General features: G+C 42.6%; 1 protein-coding gene across 8 annotated transcripts in view; it reads left to right on the top strand.

Annotated features, from left to right (window-relative positions):
- LOC110521915 (AP-2 complex subunit alpha-2) overlaps positions 1–22,691 on the top strand; it is a 67,718-nt gene that overhangs the window by 21,817 nt on the left and 23,210 nt on the right. For all 8 annotated transcript variants that reach the window (XM_021599869.2, XM_021599873.2, XM_021599871.2 and 5 more), the window contains 11 exons: positions 989–1,200; positions 13,115–13,308; positions 13,532–13,661; positions 14,384–14,485; positions 14,622–14,881; positions 17,969–18,137; positions 18,266–18,403; positions 18,816–18,998; positions 19,434–19,531; positions 19,793–20,024; positions 21,902–22,081. In XM_021599869.2, the coding sequence (XP_021455544.1) occupies positions 989–1,200; positions 13,115–13,308; positions 13,532–13,661; positions 14,384–14,485; positions 14,622–14,881; positions 17,969–18,137; positions 18,266–18,403; positions 18,816–18,998; positions 19,434–19,531; positions 19,793–20,024; positions 21,902–22,081 (1,898 nt within the window). The remainder of the gene's footprint in view (positions 1–988; positions 1,201–13,114; positions 13,309–13,531; positions 13,662–14,383; positions 14,486–14,621; positions 14,882–17,968; positions 18,138–18,265; positions 18,404–18,815; positions 18,999–19,433; positions 19,532–19,792; positions 20,025–21,901; positions 22,082–22,691) is intronic.

Raw genomic sequence — 22,691 nt, 5'->3', positions numbered from 1 at the left:
AAGGAGAAACCAATGTTTTCTCTGGTAGGCACAACCTACCTGGCACCCCTATAAAAAAATAACCTCAAGTCAAAACCGTTACAGTATCCAACAGTGGGAGAAAGCTAATTTGTTCTAAAATAATATTAGATTGATTAGTGTTGCACGATTATTTTTGCTTAATAACCATATACAATTTCAGTATCATATGTCTTCGAGTGACTGCCGTCCCCGTGGCCTCAGCAATGGATTAGTCCAAAGAGACAAATCATACCGATGTATTTTTTTTGACCAATAAAAAAATATCTAACAATTTGCACCTGCTCAACTAAAGAGATCTTGGTCGACCAACAGCCTATCGACAAAACAATCGACTAAACAATCAACCAGTCAACTAAATGGGGTGTCATTTGGGTGATAAAACCTAAAGAGACCGCATTCCAGAGCATAAGTTAATGTTTCTGTTCTATATGGTACCAGGGAGAGATGACCCCAGACCCTGGTCTCTACACAAAGATAACTGTTTTTACAGCAGATACTGTCTGCTGTGAAATATACGTGTCTTTCATACAAATCTTAACCTTGTGACCCATTCTGTACATCTGTTGTTCGTCATGTAGGTTGAAAGGGGTGTATCTTGGCTATAAAATACCTTTTGTACTTTTTGTCTCACGGCTCTCAATGAATCATCTGAGGGTGTTTCGTTGACCAGCCATCATTATTGTAGCGCACTCAATTGATTCACTTTATATGTGTGCGTTGTGTTGACCTGCTCCCTTATTAATAAGTGATTCAAGATTTAGTATTACTCTGACTTGTGTGATAAGTTTGTCTCTCATTTGATAGTAAATAAATGTACCTGAATGTTGATCCCTGGTATGTATATGTGTATCTTTTTGTCCCTTTTTTTAAGAGCCGCATTAAATCTAATTCCTTACATCTTTGGTTGGTATGGCAATAAAGTATTAAAACGTTAATCCAATCTAAAAGGGCTGCACTTCTTCCCCAGGTAAGAGCAAGGAGGCAGAGATCAAGCGGATCAATAAGGAGCTGGCCAACATCCGCTCCAAGTTCAAGGGGGATAAGGCACTGGATGGCTATAGTAAGAAGAAGTATGTCTGCAAGCTGCTCTTCATCTTCCTGCTGGGACATGACATCGACTTTGGACACATGGAGGCTGTCAACCTGCTCAGCTCCAACAAGTACACAGAGAAACAGATCGTAAGTGAAGTGTGTATGTGAGAGAGCACCGAACTTTGTATGAATGAACAATGTGTGTGTTCTATAGCTATGTCTGTCTGTGTTTGGTTGTCTGTATTTTCAGTTTGTGGCACTCCATTTCTCATTGTCTATGTCTGTATCATGGTATCCCAGTGTCTGTTTTTTGTCAGTAGTTTGTACTGGTTGCCTGCTACTCTTTTTCTTTTTCTCTTAACTTCTTGATGCTACCCATCCCTTAAGCGGGATAATTGTCATCAACAACTGCTGAATTGCATAGCACCACAGTCAAATAATATGACAAAAAATATTCATATTCATGAAATCACAAGTGCAATATTGCAAAACACAGCTTATCCTTTTGTTAATCCACCTGTCGTCTCAGATTTTGAAATGATGCTTTACAGCGAAAGCAATCCAAGCGTTTGTGTAAGTTTATTGATAGCTTAGCATAGCATTATGTACAGTTAGCATCAGGAAGCTTGGTCACAAATCAGAAAAGCAATCAAATTAACCGTTTACCTTTGATCTTCGGATGTTTTCACTCACGAGACTCCCAGTTACACAACAAATGTTCCTTTTGTTCCATAAAGATTATTTTTATACCCAAAATACCTCCGTTTGTTTGTCACGTTATGTTCAAAAATCCACAGGAAAGAGCGGTCACGACAACGCAGACACAAATTCCAAATAATATCCATAATGTCCACAGAAACATGTCAAATGTTTTTTATAATCAGGCATACATAGGCATACATAGGAACAGAGATGTTTCAAAATAAGAGGCACTTCCTGATTGGATTTTCCTCAGATATCCGCCTGCAATATCAGTTCTGTTATACTCAGACAATATTTTGACAGTTTTGGAAACTTTAGAGTGTTTTATATGCATATTCTAGTTTCTGGGACTGAGAAATAGGCAGTTTCAAAGGTGGTAATTTGTTTTGTTGCCAAAAACGCCCCCTAAACGCAAAAGGTTAAACTGTTCTTTCAATGTTGATACAAAAAATACACGGATGCATTTACTAAACCAATTATGGGGTCCTAGTCTTGTCTGTCTATATTTGCAGTACAACAGATCATTGAACTTAGTGTCATTAATTTGAACGCCAAGCTCTGCTTTTGTGATCAGATATTCCGGAACATTCAATTGCCAGAGCAAAGACTTATAAGTAGTCTTAAATATGTCTGTATGACTATTGGGGTATATAAAAATATTTAGGTCTAAGGTTGACCTGACAGGGCCTGTTTCAGTACAAACTCTTTCACAATGGTAGCCTTTGGTCTGGTTTGAATACTTTGAAAATGCATCCTCCTTCCTCCCTTCCTTTCCTTCCTTGATAATGTTGTGGAAACCACACATTCACTCTTGCCATGTCAGATTTGTGGTTTCCTTGAGGAAAAAGGAAGGCATGCAATACGGTACGTAGTATTTTTACAAGGCCACATTGCACATTCAGTAGGGTACAACATTGTGGAATGTTCACATAGAAAAATACTGTGAAGACTCGCCTCTGTTTACAGTAAGAAATCATATAATCTATTCACTCTAACACAACCTAGGTTCAGGGGGATAGAATTGAAATGTTTATATCATGCCTTTTCAGCATTTGGTGGAGGAACTCCAATGCACCTTAAGACAAAACAAATTAGGGGTGTGAATGTTTTAGGGATGACCCCAATTAGTCGACGTGTCGATTGTTTGGTTCATAGGCTGTTGGTCAACTGATACTTGTTTTGTTAGTTGACCAGTAACAAATATATATATATGTCTTTTTTTGTTATGGCACTCGAGACACCTGTCTGATTCGCGCCCAATCTCAGTGAACTAATCCATTGCAGAGGCTGAGACTAATCCATTGCAGAGGCCGCATGGATGGCACAGTCCAAGAAGGTCAGTGTGGCTAAAATGCACAAGGCACGTCTCTCTCCAGAATGCGCGCTGTCCTGCCAATTTATGCACATTCATTGTTTTGTAACTTCATTGTGTGAATTTTTTGCCTTGATTGTTAGTGTCTATCAATTCCCCGTTACATACAGTACCAGTCAAAGTTGACACCTTTTCATTCCAGGGTGTTTCTTTATTTGTACTATTTTCTGGTTTGTAGATTAATAGTGAAGACATCAAAACTATGACATAACACATGGAATCATGTAGTAACCAAAAAAGTGTTAAACAAAAAAAGTGTTAAAATATATTTTTGTTTATGTTTGAGATTGTTCAAAGTAGCCACCTTTTGCCTTGACAGCTTTGCATCCTCTTGGTATTCTCAAAACCAGCTTCACGAGGTAGTCTCCTGGAATGCATTTCAATTAACAGGTGTTCCTTGTTAAAAGTACATTTGTGTAATTTCTTTCTTTAATGCGTTTGAGTCAGTCAGTTATGTTGTGACAAGGTAGGGGTGGTTTATGGAAGATGGCATTAAAATCAGCCAACAAGTTCTTAGCTTATGTGGGAACTCCTTCAAGACTGTTGGAAAAGCATTCCAGGTGAAGCTGGTTGAGAGAATGCCAAGAGTGTGCAAAGCTGTCATCAAGGCAAAGGGTTGCTACTTTGAAGAATCTCATATGTTATGATTTGTTTAAACCTTTTTTGGTTACTACATGATTCCATATGTGTTATTTCATAGTTGTGATATCTTCATTATTATTCTACAATGTAGAAAATCGTTAAAATAAAGAAAAACCCTTGAATGAGTCGGTGATCAGACTTTTGACTGGTACTGTGTGTAAATGTGATATTTTCGTTTTTACATTTATACAAATTTGAGAACATTTCTGAAACCTGTTTTTGCTTTGTCGTTATGGGGGTATTGTGTGTAGATTTAGGGGGGGAAAACAATTTCATCAATTTTAGAGTAAGGCTGTGATGTAACAAGATGTGGAATGAGTCAAGGGGTCTGAATACGTTCCAAATGCACTGTTATGCATGTATAAAAACACAATTTCTTTCAAATTTTAGAAATTCTCCCGCAATCCTTTTTTCACAACTGCTGCCGTAGTGAGTGCATACATTTTTGTACTGGTCCGTACTGGTGTTGCAAACGCCATGCTCTACCAACTGAGCTACACGAAACCAATCATCTTATTTTTTATTTAACCTTTTATTTAACTAGGCAAGTCAGTTAAGAATAAATTCTGATTTACAATGACGGCCTAGACCGGCCAAACGCTAACGCGGACGACACTGGGGCAATTGTGCGCCACCCTATGGGACTCCCAATCACGGCCGGTTGTGATACAGCCTGGAATCGAACCTGGGTCTGTAGTGACGCCTCTAGCACTGTAATGCAGTGCCTTAGACCGAATTGAGACTAGATAATTTGAACTGTGCACTTTCTCCCCTTCTGAATCGTACAGTAAATAGCAGCCTATCTGTTGGCTCTTGGTGTTGTAGCCTGGCCTTTTAACTTTTAGTTCTGTCATTTTAATTCAGTCTTCCATCGAGTCGCCGGTTTGATGATTTGTATGACAACAACAACAACAAGCTACACGTGCCGCTCTTGTGAATAGGAGTGGCAGGGTAGCCTAGTGGTTAGAGCGTTGGACTAGTAACCAAAAGGTTGCAAGTTCAAATCCCCCAGCTGACAAGGTACAACTCTGTCGTTCTGCCCCTGAACAGGCAGTTAACCCACTGTTCCTAGGCCGTCATTGTAAATAAGAATTTGTTCTTAACTGACTTGCCTAGTTAAATAAAGGTTAAATAAATAAATAAATAAATAAATAGCAAGAGCTCCAGCAGCATAAGCCACTGCTCCAAAACCGCCATATAAAAGCCGGTTTGCAACTTCACATGGAGACAAAGATTGTACATTTTGGAGAAATGTCCTCTGGTCTGATGAAACAAAAATAGAAATGTTTGGCCATAATGACCATCATTATGTTTGGAGGGAAAAGGGGGAGGTTTGCAAGCCGAAGAACACCATCCCAACCCTGAAGCACGGGGCATGTTGTGGGGGTGCTTTGCTGCAGTAGGGACTGGTGCACTTCACAAAATAGATGGCATCATGAGGGCGGAAAATTGAGATGGCTTCAATATATTCACATAGACATCAGTCAGGAAGTTAAAGCTTGGTCGCAAATGGGTGTTCCGAATGGACAATGAACCCAAGCATACTTCCAAAGTTGTGGCAAAATGGCTTAAGGACAACAAAATCAAGGTATTGGAGTGGCCATCACAAAGCCCTGACCTCAATCCTATAGAACATTTGTGGGCAGAACTGAAAAAGCCTGTGTGAGCATGGAGGCCTACAAACCTGACTCGGTTACACCAGCTCTGTCAGGAGGAATGGGCCAAAATTCACCCAACTTATTGTGGGAAGCTTGTGGAAGGCTACCCGACACGTTCGACCCAAGAAACAATTTAAAGGCAATGCTACCAAATACTAATTGAGTGTATGCAAACTTCTGACCCATTGGGAATGTGATGAAAGAAATAAAAGCTGAAATAAATCATTCTCTCTACTAATATTCTGACATTTCAATAATTTAAAATAAAGTGGGGTTCCTAACTGACCTTAGAAAGGGAATCTTCACTAGGATTAAATGTCGGGAATTGTGAAACTGAGTTTAAATGTATTTGGCTAAGATGTATGTAAACTTCTGACTTCAACTGTATGACTGCAAGTAGGCTATGAGGCACTTAATTATGCTTACCAAATAATGATGCACTAAATCACAAATTGGTCACATCATGAAACGCGTTGAGACTTAAAATTAGACAGTAGCCTTGTCGCAAAATAGAACTCAATTGATTTCAATATGATTTGAAATAGCCTATATACAGCCGTGGCCAACAATATTGGCATCCTTGCAGAAAACCGTTGAAATTAAAACATATTTTGATATCCACATATGTACAGTCGTTGCCAAAAGTTTTGAGAATGATACAAATACATTTTCATTCTGCTGCCTCAGTTTGTATGATGGCAGTTTGCGTTTGAAGAGTGATCAGATGAATTGCAATTCATTGCAATGTTCCTCTTCGCCATGCAAATGAACTGCAAAAAAACATTTCCACTGCATTTCAGCCCTGCCACAAAAGGACCAGCTGACATCATGTCAGTGATTCTTTCGTTAACACAGGTGTAAGTGTTGACGAGGTCAAGGCTGGAGATCACTCTGTCATGCTGATTGAGTTTGAATATCATACTGAAAGCTTCAAAAGGAGGGTGTCATTGTTCTTCCTCTGTAAACCATGGCTACCTGCAAGGAAACACATGCCATCATCATTGCATTGCACAAAAAGGTCTTCACAGGCAAGGATATTGCTGCCAGTAAGATTGCACCTAAATCAACCATTTATCGCATCATCAAGAACTTCAAGGAGAGCGGTTCAATTGTTGTTTAGAAGGCTTCAGGGCGCCCAAAGTCCAGCAAGCGCCAGGACCATCTCCTAAAGTTGATTCAGCTGCGGGATCGGGGCATCACCAGTACAGACCTTGCTCAGGAATGGCAGCAGGCGTGAGTGCATCTGCACGCACAGTGAGGCGACGACTTTTGGTGGATGGCCTGGTGTCAAACTACCAAATGGTAGCTATAAATGCAGAGGATGCGCACAGTGCAACAATATGATGAAGTGTGAATATTTCTGCCACCCACACACAGGACAACTGTTCCAAATAAATGACATCATTACATGTTCTACCAACCATGTTATTTACATTGTTAAATGTCCATGTGGGTTCTGCTATGTCGGTAAAACCTCCCGCTCTCTCAAACAGAGAATTAGTGAACATAAGTTCAATCAGGAAAAACAACAGGGATTATCCAGTCGCAGTACATTTTAATGACAAAAACATGACATTTCTACCATTAGATTTTGTGGCATAGAGAAAGTTAAGATATCAGACATGGGAGGTGATATAAATAATACTCTGAGCAAAAGAGAATGTTTTTGGATTTTCACCCTCCAGACATTATAGACATCCTATAGACAACAGTTCATTCCGGCGCCGACAGAGATGGCCGCCTCGCTTCGCGTTCCTAGAAAACTATGCAGTTTTTTGTTTTTTTACGTGTTATTTCTTACATTAGTACCCCAGGTCATCTTAGGTTTCAGTACGACCAAGAATATGTTTTTCGCGACGCGGATCCTGTGTTCTGCCTTACAAACCTGGACAACGGAGCGGATCCCATGCAGCGACCCAAAAAAACGACTCTGAAAAAGAGGGAAACGAGGCGGTCTTCTGGTCAGACTCCGGAGACGGGCACACCATGCACCACTCCCTAGCATTCTTCTTGCCAATGTCCAGTCTCTTGACAACAAGGTTGATGAAATCCGAGCAAGGGTAGCATTCCAGAGGGACATCAGAGACTGTAACGTTCTTTGCTTCACGGAAACGTGGCTCACTGGAGAGACGCTATCCGAGGCGGTGCAGCCAACGGGTTTCTCCACGCATCGCGCAGACAGAAACAAACATCTTTCTGGTAAGAAGAGGGGCGGGGGCGTATGCCTTATGGCTAACGTGACATGGTGTGATGAAAGAAACATACAGGAACTCAAATCCTTCTGTTCACCTGATTTATAATTCCTCACAATCAAATGTAGACCGCATTATCTACCAAGAGAATTCTCTTCGATTATAATCACAGCCGTATATATCCTCCCCCAAGCAGACACATCGATGGCTCTGAATGAACTTTATTTGACTCTTTGCAAACGTGGATTTGGATTGATGGCAGCATTCGCGTGAAACTGAAAGCGCGAACCACTGCTTTTAATCAGGGCAAGGTGTCTGGTAACATGACCGAATACAAACAGTGCAGCTATTCCCTCCGCGAGGCTAGCAAACAAGCTAAGCGTCAGTACAGAGACAAAGTAGAATCTCAATTCAACGGCTCAGACACGAGGCATGTGGCAGGGTCTACAGTCAATCACGGACTACAGGAAGAAATCCAGGCCAGTCACGGACCAGGATGTCCTGCTCCCAGGCAGACTAAATAACTTTTTTGCCCGCTTTGAGGACAATACAGTGCCACTGACACGGCCTGCAACGAAAACATGCGGTCTCTCCTTCACTGCAGCCGAGGTGAGTAAGACATTTAAACGTGTTAACCCTCGCAAGGCTGCAGGCCCAGACGGCATCCCCAGCCGCGCCCTCAGAGCATGCGCAGACCAGCTGGCCGGTGTGTTTACGGACATATTCAATCAATCCCTATACCAATCTGCTGTTCCCACATGCTTCAAGAGGGCCACCATTGTTCCTGTTCCTAAGAAAGCTAAGGTAACTGAGCTAAACGACTACCGCCCCGTAGCACTCACTTCCGTCATCATGAAGTGCTTTGAGAGACTAGTCAAGGACCATATCACCTCCACCCTACCTGACACCCTAGACCCACTCCAATTTGCTTACCGCCCAAATAGGTCCACAGACGATGCAATCTCAACCACACTGCACACTGCCCTAACCCATCTGGACAAGAGGAATAAATATGTGAGAATGCTGTTCATTGACTACAGCTCGGCATTCAACACCATAGTACCCTCCAAGCTCGTCATCAAGCTCGAGACCCTGGGTCTCGACCCCGCCCTGTGCAACTGGGTACTGGACTTCCTGACGGGCCGCCCCCAGGTGGTGAGGGTAGGCAACAACATCTCCTCCCCGCTGATCCTCAACACTGGGGCCCCACAAGGGTGCGTTCTGAGCCCTCTCCTGTACTCCCTGTTCACCCACGACTGCGTGGCCACGCACGCCTCCAACTCAATCATCAAGTTTGCGGACGACACAACAGTGGTAGGCTTGATTACCAACAACGACGAGACGGCCTACAGGGAGGAGGTGAGGGCCCTCGGAGTGTGGTGTCAGGAAAATAACCTCACACTCAACGTCAACAAAACTAAGGAGATGATTGTGGACTTCAGGAAACAGCAGAGGGAACACCCCCCTATCCACATCGATGGAACAATAGTGGAGAGGGTAGCAAGTTTTAAGTTCCTCGGCATACACATCACAGACAAACTGAATTGGTCCACTCACACAGACAGCATTGTGAAGAAGGGGCAGCAGCGCCTCTTCAACCTCAGGAGGCTGAAGAAATTTGGCTTGTCACCAAAAGCACTCACAAACTTCTACAGATGCACAATCGAGAGCATCCTGGCGGGCTGTATCACCGCCTGGTACGGCAACTGCTCCGCCCTCAACCGTAAGGCTCTCCAGAGGGTAGTGAGGTCTGCACAACGCATCACCGGGGGCAAACTACCTGCCCTCCAGGACACCTACACCACCCGATGTCACAGGAAGGCCATAAAGATCATCATGGACATCAACCACCCGAGCCACTGCCTGTTCACCCCGCTATCATCCAGAAGGCGAGGTCAGTACAGGTGCATCAAAGCTGGGACCGAGAGACTGAAAAACAGCTTCTATCTCAAGGCCATCAGACTGTTAAACAGCCACCACTAACATTGAGTGGCTGCTGCCAACACACTGACACTGACTCAACTCCAGCCACTTTAATAATGGGAATTGATGGGAAATGATGTAAATATATCACTAGCCACTTTAAACATTGCTACCTTATATAATGTTACTTACCCTACATTATTCATCTGATATGCATACGTATATACTGTACTCTATATCATCGACTGTATCCTTATGTAATACATGTATCACTAGCCACTTTAACTATGCCACTTTGTTTACATACTCATCTCATATGTATCTACTGTATCTTGCCTATGCTGCTCTGCACCATCACTCATTCATATATCCTTATGTACATATTCTTTATCCCCTTACACTGTGTACAAGACAGTAGTTTTGGAATTGTTAGTTAGATTACTTGTTGGTTATTACTGCATTGTCGGAACTAGAAGCACAAGCATTTCGCTACATAACATCTGCTAACCATGTGTATGTGACAAATAAAATTTGATTTGATTTAGACACCCTCCAGACATCCTAAAGGTCTTAATGATGAAATGCCTTTCTGTTCTTCAGGCTTATCAGTGGTTTGCATCTTGTAGTGTACCCTCTGTAGTCCTGCTTGTGTAGTCTTCTACGTATGGTAGACTTTGACACATCTGCACCTGCATCCAGGATAGTGTTTTTGATCTGTTGGGCTGTTGTCAGGGGGGGGGGGGGGGGGGTTCTTCACCATAGAGCGTATTCTCCGGTCATCCACTACAGTGGTCTTCCTCAGTCTACCGGGTCTTTTGACATAATTGAGTTCACCGGTGACTTGGGCATGCCCAGGGTTTTTGCAATGTTCCTGATTGATTGATTTTCATTTCTGAGCCTTATGACGGCCAGCTTCATTTGCATCGGCACTGCTGTCTTCCTCATATTGTCACACCCCAACAACAACCTCCAAAGGCAATAGCAAAGTCTAGAATCCATACTATTCATCATCAGCTCTCCTGCATTCACTAACGACACAAATGAATACACCTGCCTAATGACACACAGCTGTGAAGCCAATTCAACAAATGCTTATTGTACGTTAAAATGAGGGGACCATGTACAAAAGTTGCTATGTATGAAAATACCCTCAAATTAAAGCTGACAGTCTTCACTTTGACTCTCATTGCCATTGCTTCCTTTTAAACTCAAAGTGCTAGAATACAGAACCAAAGTAACAAAAAAATGCTCACTGTCCAATGAATTATGGTGCTCACTGTATGCACACACCACTTAATTTTTTTTATTTATCATTTTTTGAAACAAGTAATTTTTTTCAGTTCACCAATTTGGACTATATTCTGTATGTCCATTACATGAAATCAAAATAAATTAAATTTATATTACAGGTTGTAATTAAACAAAATAGAAAAAACGCCAAGGGGGTGAATACTTTTGGAAGGCACTGTACGTAGGCCCCTAACACGCTGTCATTCAAGTGACAGCGTTTTGTATGCCTGTGATAGCAATCACTACAAATGAATTGCTATTGATCTTTCTCACCCTCATCAAAGTAGAATGTACATTAAGTGGCAGCCAGTGGGAGGCTACTAGCTGTCAGAGCCATAGAGTTCTGCTATGTTTGCGCCTTTTGAATATTAAATTGATCAATTCATTGGATTCTCTAACTCTCTAAATATATGACTCTGCTAGCCGTTATGGCTTTGGGATCACTCCCCTTGACAGCATTAGAAACAAGTCCCAATTCGCTATCCTTCTCCCGAAGTGTGCAATTGCATACATTCTCACATGGATTTGACAGTGGTGGAAACTCCTCTCCAGCCAATTCTTACACCAATTCCAAGCTTTTAAATCAATGACGAGGAGTGTGCAAGTGCTCATTTCTGGAAAATAGTGGAGAATTGGGACATAGCCATAGAGACACAGGAGACGAGCATTAGGCCCCCTAACAGCATAGCAATTCACTCAGTCAGGACCATATTTAGCATTAGAGTACATTAGCCTACGGTCACAATACACTCCAAACATTCTGGGGCCTGTCTTTCTATGCTACTGCTCAACAGCTTATTTGCAGCTTATTCTGCTGTGTAATGGCTGAGAGTGTTTTCTGTCTGAGGAGAGGATGTCTGGCTAATGAAGAGAGGGATGGGGAATGGATAGATGGGTGAATAGATAGGTAAAAAATACTTTATTCTATTACAATCAATTTGTTCCCAAATGTGTTATCTTTCCACATTTTTCCACATTTTGTTATGTTTTGTCTACACACAATATCCCATTAATGTCAAATCGAAAGACAGGTTTTGGGAAAATGTAAGTACACATGACATTTACATAAGTATTCAGACCCTTTACTCAGTACTTTTTGAAGCACCTTTGGCAGCGATTACAGCATCGAGTTTGGCCCACCTGTATTTGGATAGTTCCTCCCATCTCCTCTGTAGATCCTCTCAATCTCTGTCAGGTTGGAGGGGGAGCGTTGCTGCACAGCTATTTTCAGGTCTCTCCGGAGATGTTTGATCCGGTTCATGTCCAGGCTCTGGCTGGGCCACTCAATGACATTGAGACTTCTCCTGAAGCCACTCCTACGTTGTCCTGGCTATGTGCTTAGGGTCGTTGTCCTGTTGGAAGGCGAACCTTCGCCCAAGTCTGAGGTCCTGAGCGTCCTGAATTTCCGTCAAGGATCTCTCTGTACTTCGCTCCGTTCATCTTTCTTTCGATCCTGACTAGTTTCCCAGTCCCTGCCACTGAAAAACATTCCCACGGCATGATGCTGCCACCACCATGCTTCACCGTAGGGATGGTGCCAGGTTTCCTTTGACATCATGGCTTGGTTTTTCCTCTAACATGCACTGTCAACTGTGGGACAGGTGTGTGCCTTTCCAAATCATGCCCAATCAATTGAAGTTACCACAGGCTGACTCCAATCAAGTTGTAGAAACATCTCAAGATGATAAATTAATACAGGATGCACCTGTGCTCTATTTTGTGTCTCATAGCAAAGGGTCTTATGTAAATAAGGTATTTCTGTTTTTTTACTACATTTGTAAAAATAAACAAACTGTTTTTCACTTTCATTATGGGTATTGTGTGTAGATTGCTGAGGATTTAATTTTTACATTTTTTTATCCATTTTAGAATAGGGCTGTAACGTAACAAAGTGTGGAAAGAGTATATAGGGGTCTGAATACATTCTGAATACACTGTATACAGGAATGAGTGTGTTATGGAAGGAATATGATGTGAGAGGAAGTGGCAGGCAGCCACGGTTCAGGCGGTGAGACTATATCGTAATGATGGCCTACTCCGTCTCAGCCACATGAAAGTGACACAGACGAACAGCAGGGAGGTAATGAACCCTGCACAAGGCGTCCTGCCATCACTCCCTACTGGTTCCTCTCAAGGTTTCTTCCTTTTAGGAATTAACACATTTTTCCTTGCCACTGCTTGTCGGGTTACTGTGAACCACTTTGTGTAAAATGTTGTTGTAAAAAGGCTATACAAATAAAATATGATTGATCTCTCTCTTCCCCCTCTCGCTCCCCTCTCAGGGCTACCTGTTCATCTCGGTGCTGGTGAACAGCAACAGCGAGTTGATCCGCCTCATCAACAACGCCATCAAGAACGACCTGTCTAGCCGCAACCCCACCTTCATGTGCCTGGCCCTGCACTGCATCGCCAACGTAGGCAGCCGTGAGATGGCCGAGGCCTTCGCTGGAGAGATACCACGCATTCTGGTGGCCGGGTAAGAATGGAGGGGATGGAGAAGGGGAGAGGAAGGGAGGGTGAGGAGACCGGAGAAGCAAATGGGGGGGGGGGACTGAGGACATGATTTTCTTTGTATTAATTTGCTGTAACAGCGTGATTATACAAAATCTGCGGCATAGACTATATTTCCAGGTCCAGAGATGTTGGAGACTGGTAGCCCTTTATAGTGAGCATTGTGCTATTTGTGATGTGATTGCCAGGGACACCATGGACAGTGTGAAGCAGTCTGCTGCCCTGTGTCTTCTGCGTCTGTACAAGGCCTCCCCAGACCTGGTTCTGATGGGGGAGTGGACCTCCCGGGTGGTGCACCTCCTCAACGACCAGCACATGGTGAGAGACAGGCTATACATTTCTGCTCCAGCCCAACACTAGCACACCTGGGGTGTATTCACCTAGGAAGCAAACAATGAAGACGGGGAGCGACTAAACTGAATTGTCTAATTAGAAACGTTTGCTTTCGTTTCAAAACGTTTTCCATTGTAAAGCGGTTTGCTACACTAAGGAATACACCCCTGATTTATCAGGTTGAATCAGGTGTGCTAGTGCATTTATCTTCCAGGCCGTAGGTGTGCTAGCTAAATAGCTCTGTTACATTATCCACACTAGTCTAGAATGTGTTTACACAGGCAGCCCAATTCAGATTTTTTCCAAACGAAGCCAGAGTAACCTAATGTAGCAGGCATAAATGCCTGAAAATAGATGCCTCAGATACTGGTCTTGATGAGAAAAAAATAAATGTGAGGGGAGGTTCTTCTGCACTGTTCAAACAATCCAGAAAATGTGGAGGAGTTAGATGGAGTGTCGCCTTAATGTACAAAAGCGGAAGTTGCGTTATAGGCTCTCCCTGAAAACCTTATGCATCCGTTTGCTAACATCCCCTCTCAGGGTGCTTTCTTAGTATGAAGCAAGGCATTGGATATGCTTTTTAAGTGGTATGCTGGTATGGATATTGGAACGTAACTACTGACTTCATTGAGACTGTAAGGTTGAGGTTTATGCCTTTTAGGTGTTACTGTTGTTTCTGATGATGAGCGTGTGTCTCTCTCTCGCAGGGTGTTGTCACGGCAGCCATCTCCCTCATCACCTGTCTCAGCTCGAAGAACCCAGATGAGTTCAAAACCTGTGTGTCCCTGGCTGTTTCTCGTCTGAGCAGGGTGTGTGTGTGTGTGTCTGCGCACGTGTGCATGTATACCTATAAGATCATGTATGTCAGTCCAGCGATCCATCCTTCCTTTGCCTCATTGTCTCTATCCCCTGGATTTCAACCCATCTCCTCCTTTTCTCCTCCAGATTGTGTCGTCAGCCTCCACTGACCTGCAGGACTACACCTACTACTTTGTCCCGGCCCCATGGCTGTCCTGTAAACTGCTGCGCCTGCTGCAGTGCTACCCCCCGCCAGAGGATGGCGCCGTGAAGGGTCGCCTGGTGGAGTGTCTGGAAACCATCCTGAACAAGGCCCAGGAACCACCCAAGTCCAAAAAGGTGCAGCACTCCAACGCCAAGAACGCCATCCTGTTCGAGGCTATCTCACTCATCATCCACTACGACAGGTGAGGAGGCTGTCTGTCACTCTAGGGGTCTTTCTTCTTCTCGCTCTCTTTTTCTCTCCCTTTTTCAATATCTCTGTATATTTCTCTCGCTCATATACACTAAACAAAAATATAAACGCAACATGCAACAATTTCAAAGATTTTAATGAGTTACAGTTCATGTAAGGAAATCAGAAAATGTAAAAAAATAATAATAATCATTAGGCCATAATCTTTGGATTTCACATGACTGGGAGTACAGATATGCTAATGTTGGTCACAGATACCTTAAAAAAAGGAAAGGGTGGGGATCAGAAAACCAGTCACTATTGGATGTGACCGCCATTTGCCTCATGCAGCGCGACATACAGTGCCTTGCGAAAGTATTCGGCCCCCTTGAACTTTGCCACATTTCAGGCTTCAAACATAAAGATATAAAACTGTATTTTTTTGTGAAGAATCAACACAATCATGAAGTGGAACGACATTTATTGGATATTTCAAACTTTTTTAACAAATCAAAAACAGAAAAATTGGGCGTGCAAAATTATTCAGCCCCTTTACTTTCAGTGCAGCAAACTCTCTCCAGAAGTTCAGTGAGGATCTCTGAATGATCCAATGTTGACCTAAATGACTAATGATGATAAATACAATCCACCTGTGTGTAATCAAGTCTCCGTATAAATGCACCTGCACTGTGATAGTCACAGAGGTCCGTCAAAAGCGCAGAGAGCATCATGAAGAACAAGGAACACACCAGGCAGGTCCGAGATACTGTTGTGAAGAAGTTTAAAGCCGGATTTGGATACAAAAAGATTTCCCAAGCTTTAAACATCCCAAGGAGCACTGTGCAAGCGATAATATTGAAATGGAAGGAGTATCAGACCACTGCAAATCTACCAAGACCTGGGCGTCCCTCTAAACTTTCAGCTCATACAAGGAGAAGACTGATCAGAGATGCAGCCAAGAGGCTCATGATCACTCTGGATGAACTGCAGAGATCTACAGCTGAGGTGGGAGACTCTGTCCATAGGACAACAATCAGTCGTATATTGCACAAATCTGGCCTTTATGGAAGAGTGGCAAGAAGAAAGCCATTTCTTAAAGATATCCATAAAAAGTGTTGTTTAAAGTTTGCCACAAGCCACCTGGGAGACACACCAAACATGTGGAAGAAGGTGCTCTGGTCAGATGAAACCAAAATTGAACTTTTTGGCAACAATGCAAAACGTTATGTTTGGCGTAAAAGCAACACAGCTCATCACCCTGAACACACCATCCCCACTGTCAAACATGGTGGTGGCAGCATCATGGTTTGGGCCTGCTTTCTTCAGCAGGGACAGGGAAGATGGTTAAAATTGATGGGAAGATGGATGGAGCCAAATACAGGACCATTCTGGAAGAACCTGATGGAGTCTGCAAAAGACCTGAGACTGGGACGGAGATATGTCTTCCAACAAGACAATGATCCAAAACATAAAGCAAAATCTACAATGGAATGGTTCAAAAATAAACATATGCAGGTGTTAGAATGGCCAAGTCAAAGTCCAGACCTGAATCCAATCGAGAATCTGTGGAAAGAACTGAAAACTGCTGTTCACAAATGCTCTCCATCCAACCTCACTGAGCTTGAGCTGTTTTGCAAGGAGGAATGGGAAAAATGTTCAGTCTCTCGATGTGCAAAACTGATAGACATACCCCAAGCGACTTACAGCTGTAATCGCAGCAAAAGGTGGCGCTACAAAGTATTAACTTAAGGGGGCTGAATAATTTTGCACGCCCAATTTTTCAGTTTTGGATTTGTTAAAAAAGTTTGAAATATCCAATAAATGTCGTTCCACTTCATGATTGTGTCCCACTTGTTGTTGATTCTTCACAAAAAAATACAGTTTTATATCTTTATGTTTGAAGCCTGAAATGTGGCAAAAGGTCGCAAAGTTCAAGGGGGCCGAATACTTTCGCAAGGCACTGTATATACATTGCATTCAGAAAGGATTCACAGCCCTGGACCTTTTCCACATTTTGTTGTTACAGGCTGAATATAAAATTGATTAAATGTAGATATTGTGTCACTGGCCTTGCTAGTGGAATTATGTTTTTACACATTTTTACAAATTAATACAATATGAAATGTCTTGAGTCAATAAGTATTAAATACCTTTGTTATGTCAAGCCTAAATAAGTTCAGGAGTAAAAATGTGCTTAACAAGTCACATAATAAGTTGCATATTAACCTAATTGACAGAGTGAAAAGGATGCCTGTACAGAATAAAAAATATTGCAAAAGGATGCATGTTTTGGAATAAGGCACTAAAGTAAATCTGCAAAAACATGTAGCAAAGAAATTCACTTTATATCCTGAATACAAAGCATTATGTTAGGGGCAAACACAACACGTTACTGAGTACTGTTCTTCATATTTTCAAACATGGTGGTGGCTGCATCATGTTATGGGTATGCTTGTCATTGGTAATGACTAGGAGTTTTTGAGGGGATAAAACTAAACAGAATAGAGCTTAGCACAGGCGAAAACCTGGTTCAGTTTTCCAACAGACACTTGGAGACATTCACCTTTCAGCAGGACAATAACCTAATACACAAGGCCAAATATATACTGGAGTTGCTTACCAAAACGACATTGAATGTTCCTGAGTTGCCTTGTTTCAGTTTTTCCTTAAATTGGCTTGAAAATGTATGGCAAGACTTGAAAATGGCTTTCAAGCAGTGGTCAACAACCAACTTGACAGAGCTTTAAAAATAATAATGTGCAAATTTTGTACAATCCAGGTGTGCAAAGCTCTTAGACTTAGCCAGAAAGACTAACAGATGCAATCGATGCCAAAGGTGATAATAACATGTATTGAATACTTTATGGAATACTGTATTTCATGGGGTATTCTTAGTAGATTGGTGAGAGAAATAGTTTTTATCAAGCCTGTAATACAACAAAATGTGGAATACATTTACACACACACACACACACAGAGTATATTCTTATTTCTACTCTCTCTCTGTCTCTTTCTCTCTTTCTCATCCTAAACCTAAAGAATGGCAATTATGGTGTGGCTTACTCATTTTTTTTTCTCCCTCCTACCTCCCCCTCTCCAGTGAGCCCAACCTGCTGGTGCGTGCCTGTAACCAGCTAGGTCAGTTCTTGCAGCACAGAGAGACCAATCTGCGCTACCTGGCTCTGGAAAGCATGTGTACCCTGGCCAGCTCGGAGTTCTCCCATGAGGCCGTCAAGACGCACATCGAGACCGTCATCAACGCACTCAAGGTCTGTCTCTGTCAAACACACGCACGCTACACACACACTGTTCAGATGAGACGCTGCTTTTTTGATTAACACTTTGTTTGAAGTACTTTGGTGTTTGTAACACATTTTCTACCTTTTTTTCTCTTCAGACTGAAAGGGATGTGAGTGTTCGCCAGAGGGCTGCTGACCTGCTCTACGCCATGTGTGACCGTAGCAACGCCAAGCAGATAGTTGCCGAGATGCTCAGCTACCTGGAGACAGCCGACTACTCCATCAGAGAGGAGATGGTATGCGTGTGTGTGTGTGTATTGTATGTTTTCCCCCTCGTGAGTGCCTCTGTTTGTGTCTGCGTTAAAGAGTGTGTAACCCAGCATTTCCCAAACTGTGGGTCACCTGATATGAAAATGGTGTCGTGGGAGAATTTATAAAATTCCGAATTTAAAAAAATATATATGTAGATATATATTATCATATCGTCTTTGTGTCTCAAAATCATTGTAATGTGGTTAATCTTAAAAATCTAAATGAAAATGTTTTTCAATTGACTGCCATAGCCCCAAATAAAAACGTACAACTTGGCTGTTGTACTTAAAAATATCATATGGGTGGAGCTGCAAGAAATTTCAGATATCAAAATGGGGTCATAGGCCTAAAAGGTTTAGGAACCCCTGGTGTAACCTCTGCTCCCTTCTCTCCCAGGTGTTGAAGGTGGCCATCCTGGCAGAAAAGTATGCAGTGGACTACTCATGGTATGTTGACACCATCCTTAACCTCATCCGCATTGCCGGGGACTACGTCAGTGAGGAGGTGTGGTACCGCGTCATCCAGATTGTCATCAACCGCGATGACGTGCAGGGCTATGCCGCCAAGACTGTCTTTGAGGTAGGGGTTCCCCAAGCCGGATACGTCTGGATCCAATGTGCTCTTTTTGTCTCAGCTTGGAAATTCCTCAATCATATTCCCTGGTTGAGTACATTACGGTGAAAACATTTTTAAAACTATTAAAATGTATTATAAAAAAATATATATGTTTATTATTTCCTCCCCGTTTGAGTAATTTGTTTGTTTTATAAATTCTCCCACGACACCATTTTCATATCAGGCGACCCACAGTTTGGGAAACGCTGGGTTACACACTCTTTAACACAGACACAAACAGAGGCACTCACGAGGGGGAAAACATACAATACACACACACATACACACACAGACGCACAGTGCCTACTGAACACGGCTCTGAAGATCCATAGCATTTGGCTATCATAAAATCTGTTCAAATTACTTACATTTCTAACTGTCCCCCTCCTCCCCCTCCAGGCGCTGCAGGCCCCAGCCTGTCATGAGAACATGGTGAAGGTGGGGGGGTACATCCTGGGAGAGTTTGGAAACCTCATCGCCGGGGATCCCCGCTCTAGGTGAGTGGTGGCCTCTCCCACACCAGTGACATCATCAACCTGAGACGCACACAAATATGCGGGGTGTTCTTATTTTCTGATGTATTAATCAGGTTTTTCTTCCCCATCTTTCTCATTTCTTTTTATGGTTCTACCTTTTTGTCATCCTTCTCTCCCTCTTCTCCTCCATTCTCATCCTCTCTTCCCACGATCATTTGAACTCTTTTACTGCTCCCCTCTCTCTCTCTCTGTCTTCTCTCTCTTTCTCATCCCTCTCTCCAGCCCTCTGGTCCAGTTCAACCTGCTCCACTCAAAGTTCCACCTGTGTTCGGTGCCCACGCGCGCCCTGCTGCTCTCCGCCTACATCAAGTTCATCAACCTGTTCCCCGAGACCAAGGCCACGATCCAGGAGGTGCTTCGCTCCGACAGCCAGATCAGGAACTCAGACGTGGAGCTGCAGCAGAGGGCCGTGGAGTACCTCAAGCTCTCCTCCATCGCCAGCACCGACGTCCTGGTGAGCTTTTGGGGTTTTTGATCGGCAAAAAAAGAGGTCTATATATTTGTAGGCGTTCTGACACTCTGTGACAGGTTGGAAGGGTGGGTACAGGGATTGAACCCTGGTCTCCAGTGTGAGAGTCGAATATGTGACTGTGCCAGGGAGTGTTATCACTGCACACACAGCTCTTGCCTGGCTACCCATCCACATCGCTCTGACCAACTGACGTTTCTTTTCCACAATGAGTCTGGATTTGCCACTCTCCCCGACGGTTTCTAGAATGTGAACACATTCTTACCGTTCTGATTGGTCCCAGAAACTGATGGGTTGGGCCAGACTACAAGATGTCGTGATCAATTTTGATCCTCTGGTTAGATTTGATACACTATCCAATCACTGATTTAAATTGTTTTGTACCACACCCTTCATTTTAAAGTCATACAAACGACTTCTACGGTAGCAGTTTCAGACTCTCTGTAGCGAACAACAGAGCAGAGGAAGAATTTAGTGTGAGGTGTCAGGCTATCGCAGCTCTGCACGTGTTTCTTCATCTCTTTCACTTCTTTATTTTTTATTGTTTACTGTAAAATATGTTGCCATTTTATATGCACTTACAGTGCCTTTGGAAAGTATTCATACCCCTTCACTTATTTCGATAGATTTTCTCTCTTTACACACAATACCCCATAATGTCAATGTGAAAACATGTTTTTAGATATCTTTGCAAATGTATTGAAAATAATAAAATAAAATACAGAAAGATCAAATTTACATAAGTATTCACACCCCTGAGTCAGTACATTTTAGAATCACCTTTGGCAGCGATAACAGCTGTGAGCCTTTCTGGGTAGGTCTCTAAGATATTTGCAGTCCTGGATTGTACACTGTTTGCCTATTTTATTATTTTAAAAGTTCTTCAAGCTCTGTCAAATTGATTGTTTATCATTTCTAGACAGCCATTTTAAAGTCTTGTCCTAGATTTTCAAACAGATTTAAGTCAAAACTGTAACTAGGTCAGGAGCATTCACTGTCTTCTTGGTAAGCAACTCTTGAGTAGATTGTGTTTTAGTTTTGTTTTAGTCCTGTCTGGTGGAAAGCAGACAAACAGTTTTTCCTCTTGGATTTTGCCTGTGCTTAGCTCCATTTCGTTTCTGTTTTTTATCCTGAAAAGCTCTGCAGTTCTTAATGATTACAAGCATACCCATACAATTACACTTTCTATTCTGTATAAAAAGTTAATGGACTTGCCTAATTTTAGCAGTATTTTTAAGTGCCTTGTTGCAAACAATGCATTTATTTAATGTCTGCTTTTTAAAATGGTTACCATCTACCAATAGGTGCCATTGCGAGGGATTGGAAATCCTCCCTGGTCTTTGTGATGGAATCTGTTTTGAAATTCACTGCTCAACTGAGGGACCTTACAGATAATTGTGTGGGGTACAGAGATGAGGTAGTCATTCAAAAATCATGTTAAACACTATTACTGCACACAGAGTGGGTCCATGCAATTTATTATGACTTGTTAAGCACATTTTCACTCCTGAACTTTATTTAAGCTTGCCATAACAAAGGGTATGAATACTTATTGGCTTGAGACATTTCAGCTTTTCGTTATGAATTAATTTAGTAAAAATGTTCCTGTAACACAACAAAATGTGGAGAAAGTCAAGAGTTATGAGTACTTTCTGAAGCCACTGTAGAATACCTTTCGATTTGACTGCGGGCCAACAGAGCATCAACAACATAACCTTGCCGTGTTCAGATACGGTTCAGTGTTTCAAATGTAAACCTCAACCACGGTCATGGACATTGCTATACGGTCACAGGCCTGACCTCTGACTGGTTTAGTCACATTGTCATAACTGTAACCACATCCCTCCCTCCCCCCTCTTCAGGCCACTGTGCTGGAGGAGATGCCTCCCTTCCCAGAGAGGGAGTCATCCATCTTGGCCAAGCTGAAGAAGAAGAAGGGTCCGGGTGCCGTGTCGGTGGAGCTGGAGGACGGCAAGGAGAGAGGAGAGCTCAACGGTGGAGGGGACAGGGGGGGCGACGCTGCCATCGCAGCCTCTAACGCTGTGAGCATTCAATTCAATATACTTTCTCTGCACCCCAAATGGCACCTATTCTCTATACCCGTGGAAATCTAATTAGCATAATCAAAAAATCCTCAACAAAATCCGTTTTAAGTTTTTTGAATGCGCTGCATCTCAATCCACCGCATCCGCCAATGGTGGCCTTCTGCAGTGGAAGGTGGCCAAGCTACAGCTGTGTTTGTCAAACCATGAGACATCCCGAGAACTCCTGTAGCGTCCAAACCCCTCTACGAAAAGATGAAACTCAAGAACACGATGGTGTTTCTCCGTTTTGCTCCGAAGTCGCTATTGTCGATCTGCCAACCTCTTGTCTGTAGTTCCCGAGCAGTTTTGGGATTACACACCGAGACTCTCACGAACACGTACATGTTGGTTATTTGACTCGTCTCAAGGTAGCGGTACCAGTTTAAAAAATGAATGGAAGTAAATATGGAAAAAGAAATTGGTGAAATATGGGTCAAACTAAATAAAAAATAATTTCCTGATCTTTCTTATACACTATATAAACAAAGGTATGTGGACACCCCTTCAAATGAGTGGATTCAGCTATTTCAGCCACATGCAATCTCCATAGACAAACATTGGCATTAGA

Source organism: Oncorhynchus mykiss, chromosome 30 (assembly GCF_013265735.2).
Source record: "Oncorhynchus mykiss isolate Arlee chromosome 30, USDA_OmykA_1.1, whole genome shotgun sequence".
Taxonomy (NCBI): Eukaryota; Metazoa; Chordata; class Actinopteri; order Salmoniformes; family Salmonidae; genus Oncorhynchus; species Oncorhynchus mykiss.
This window is presented reverse-complemented; position numbering and strand designations above follow the sequence as displayed.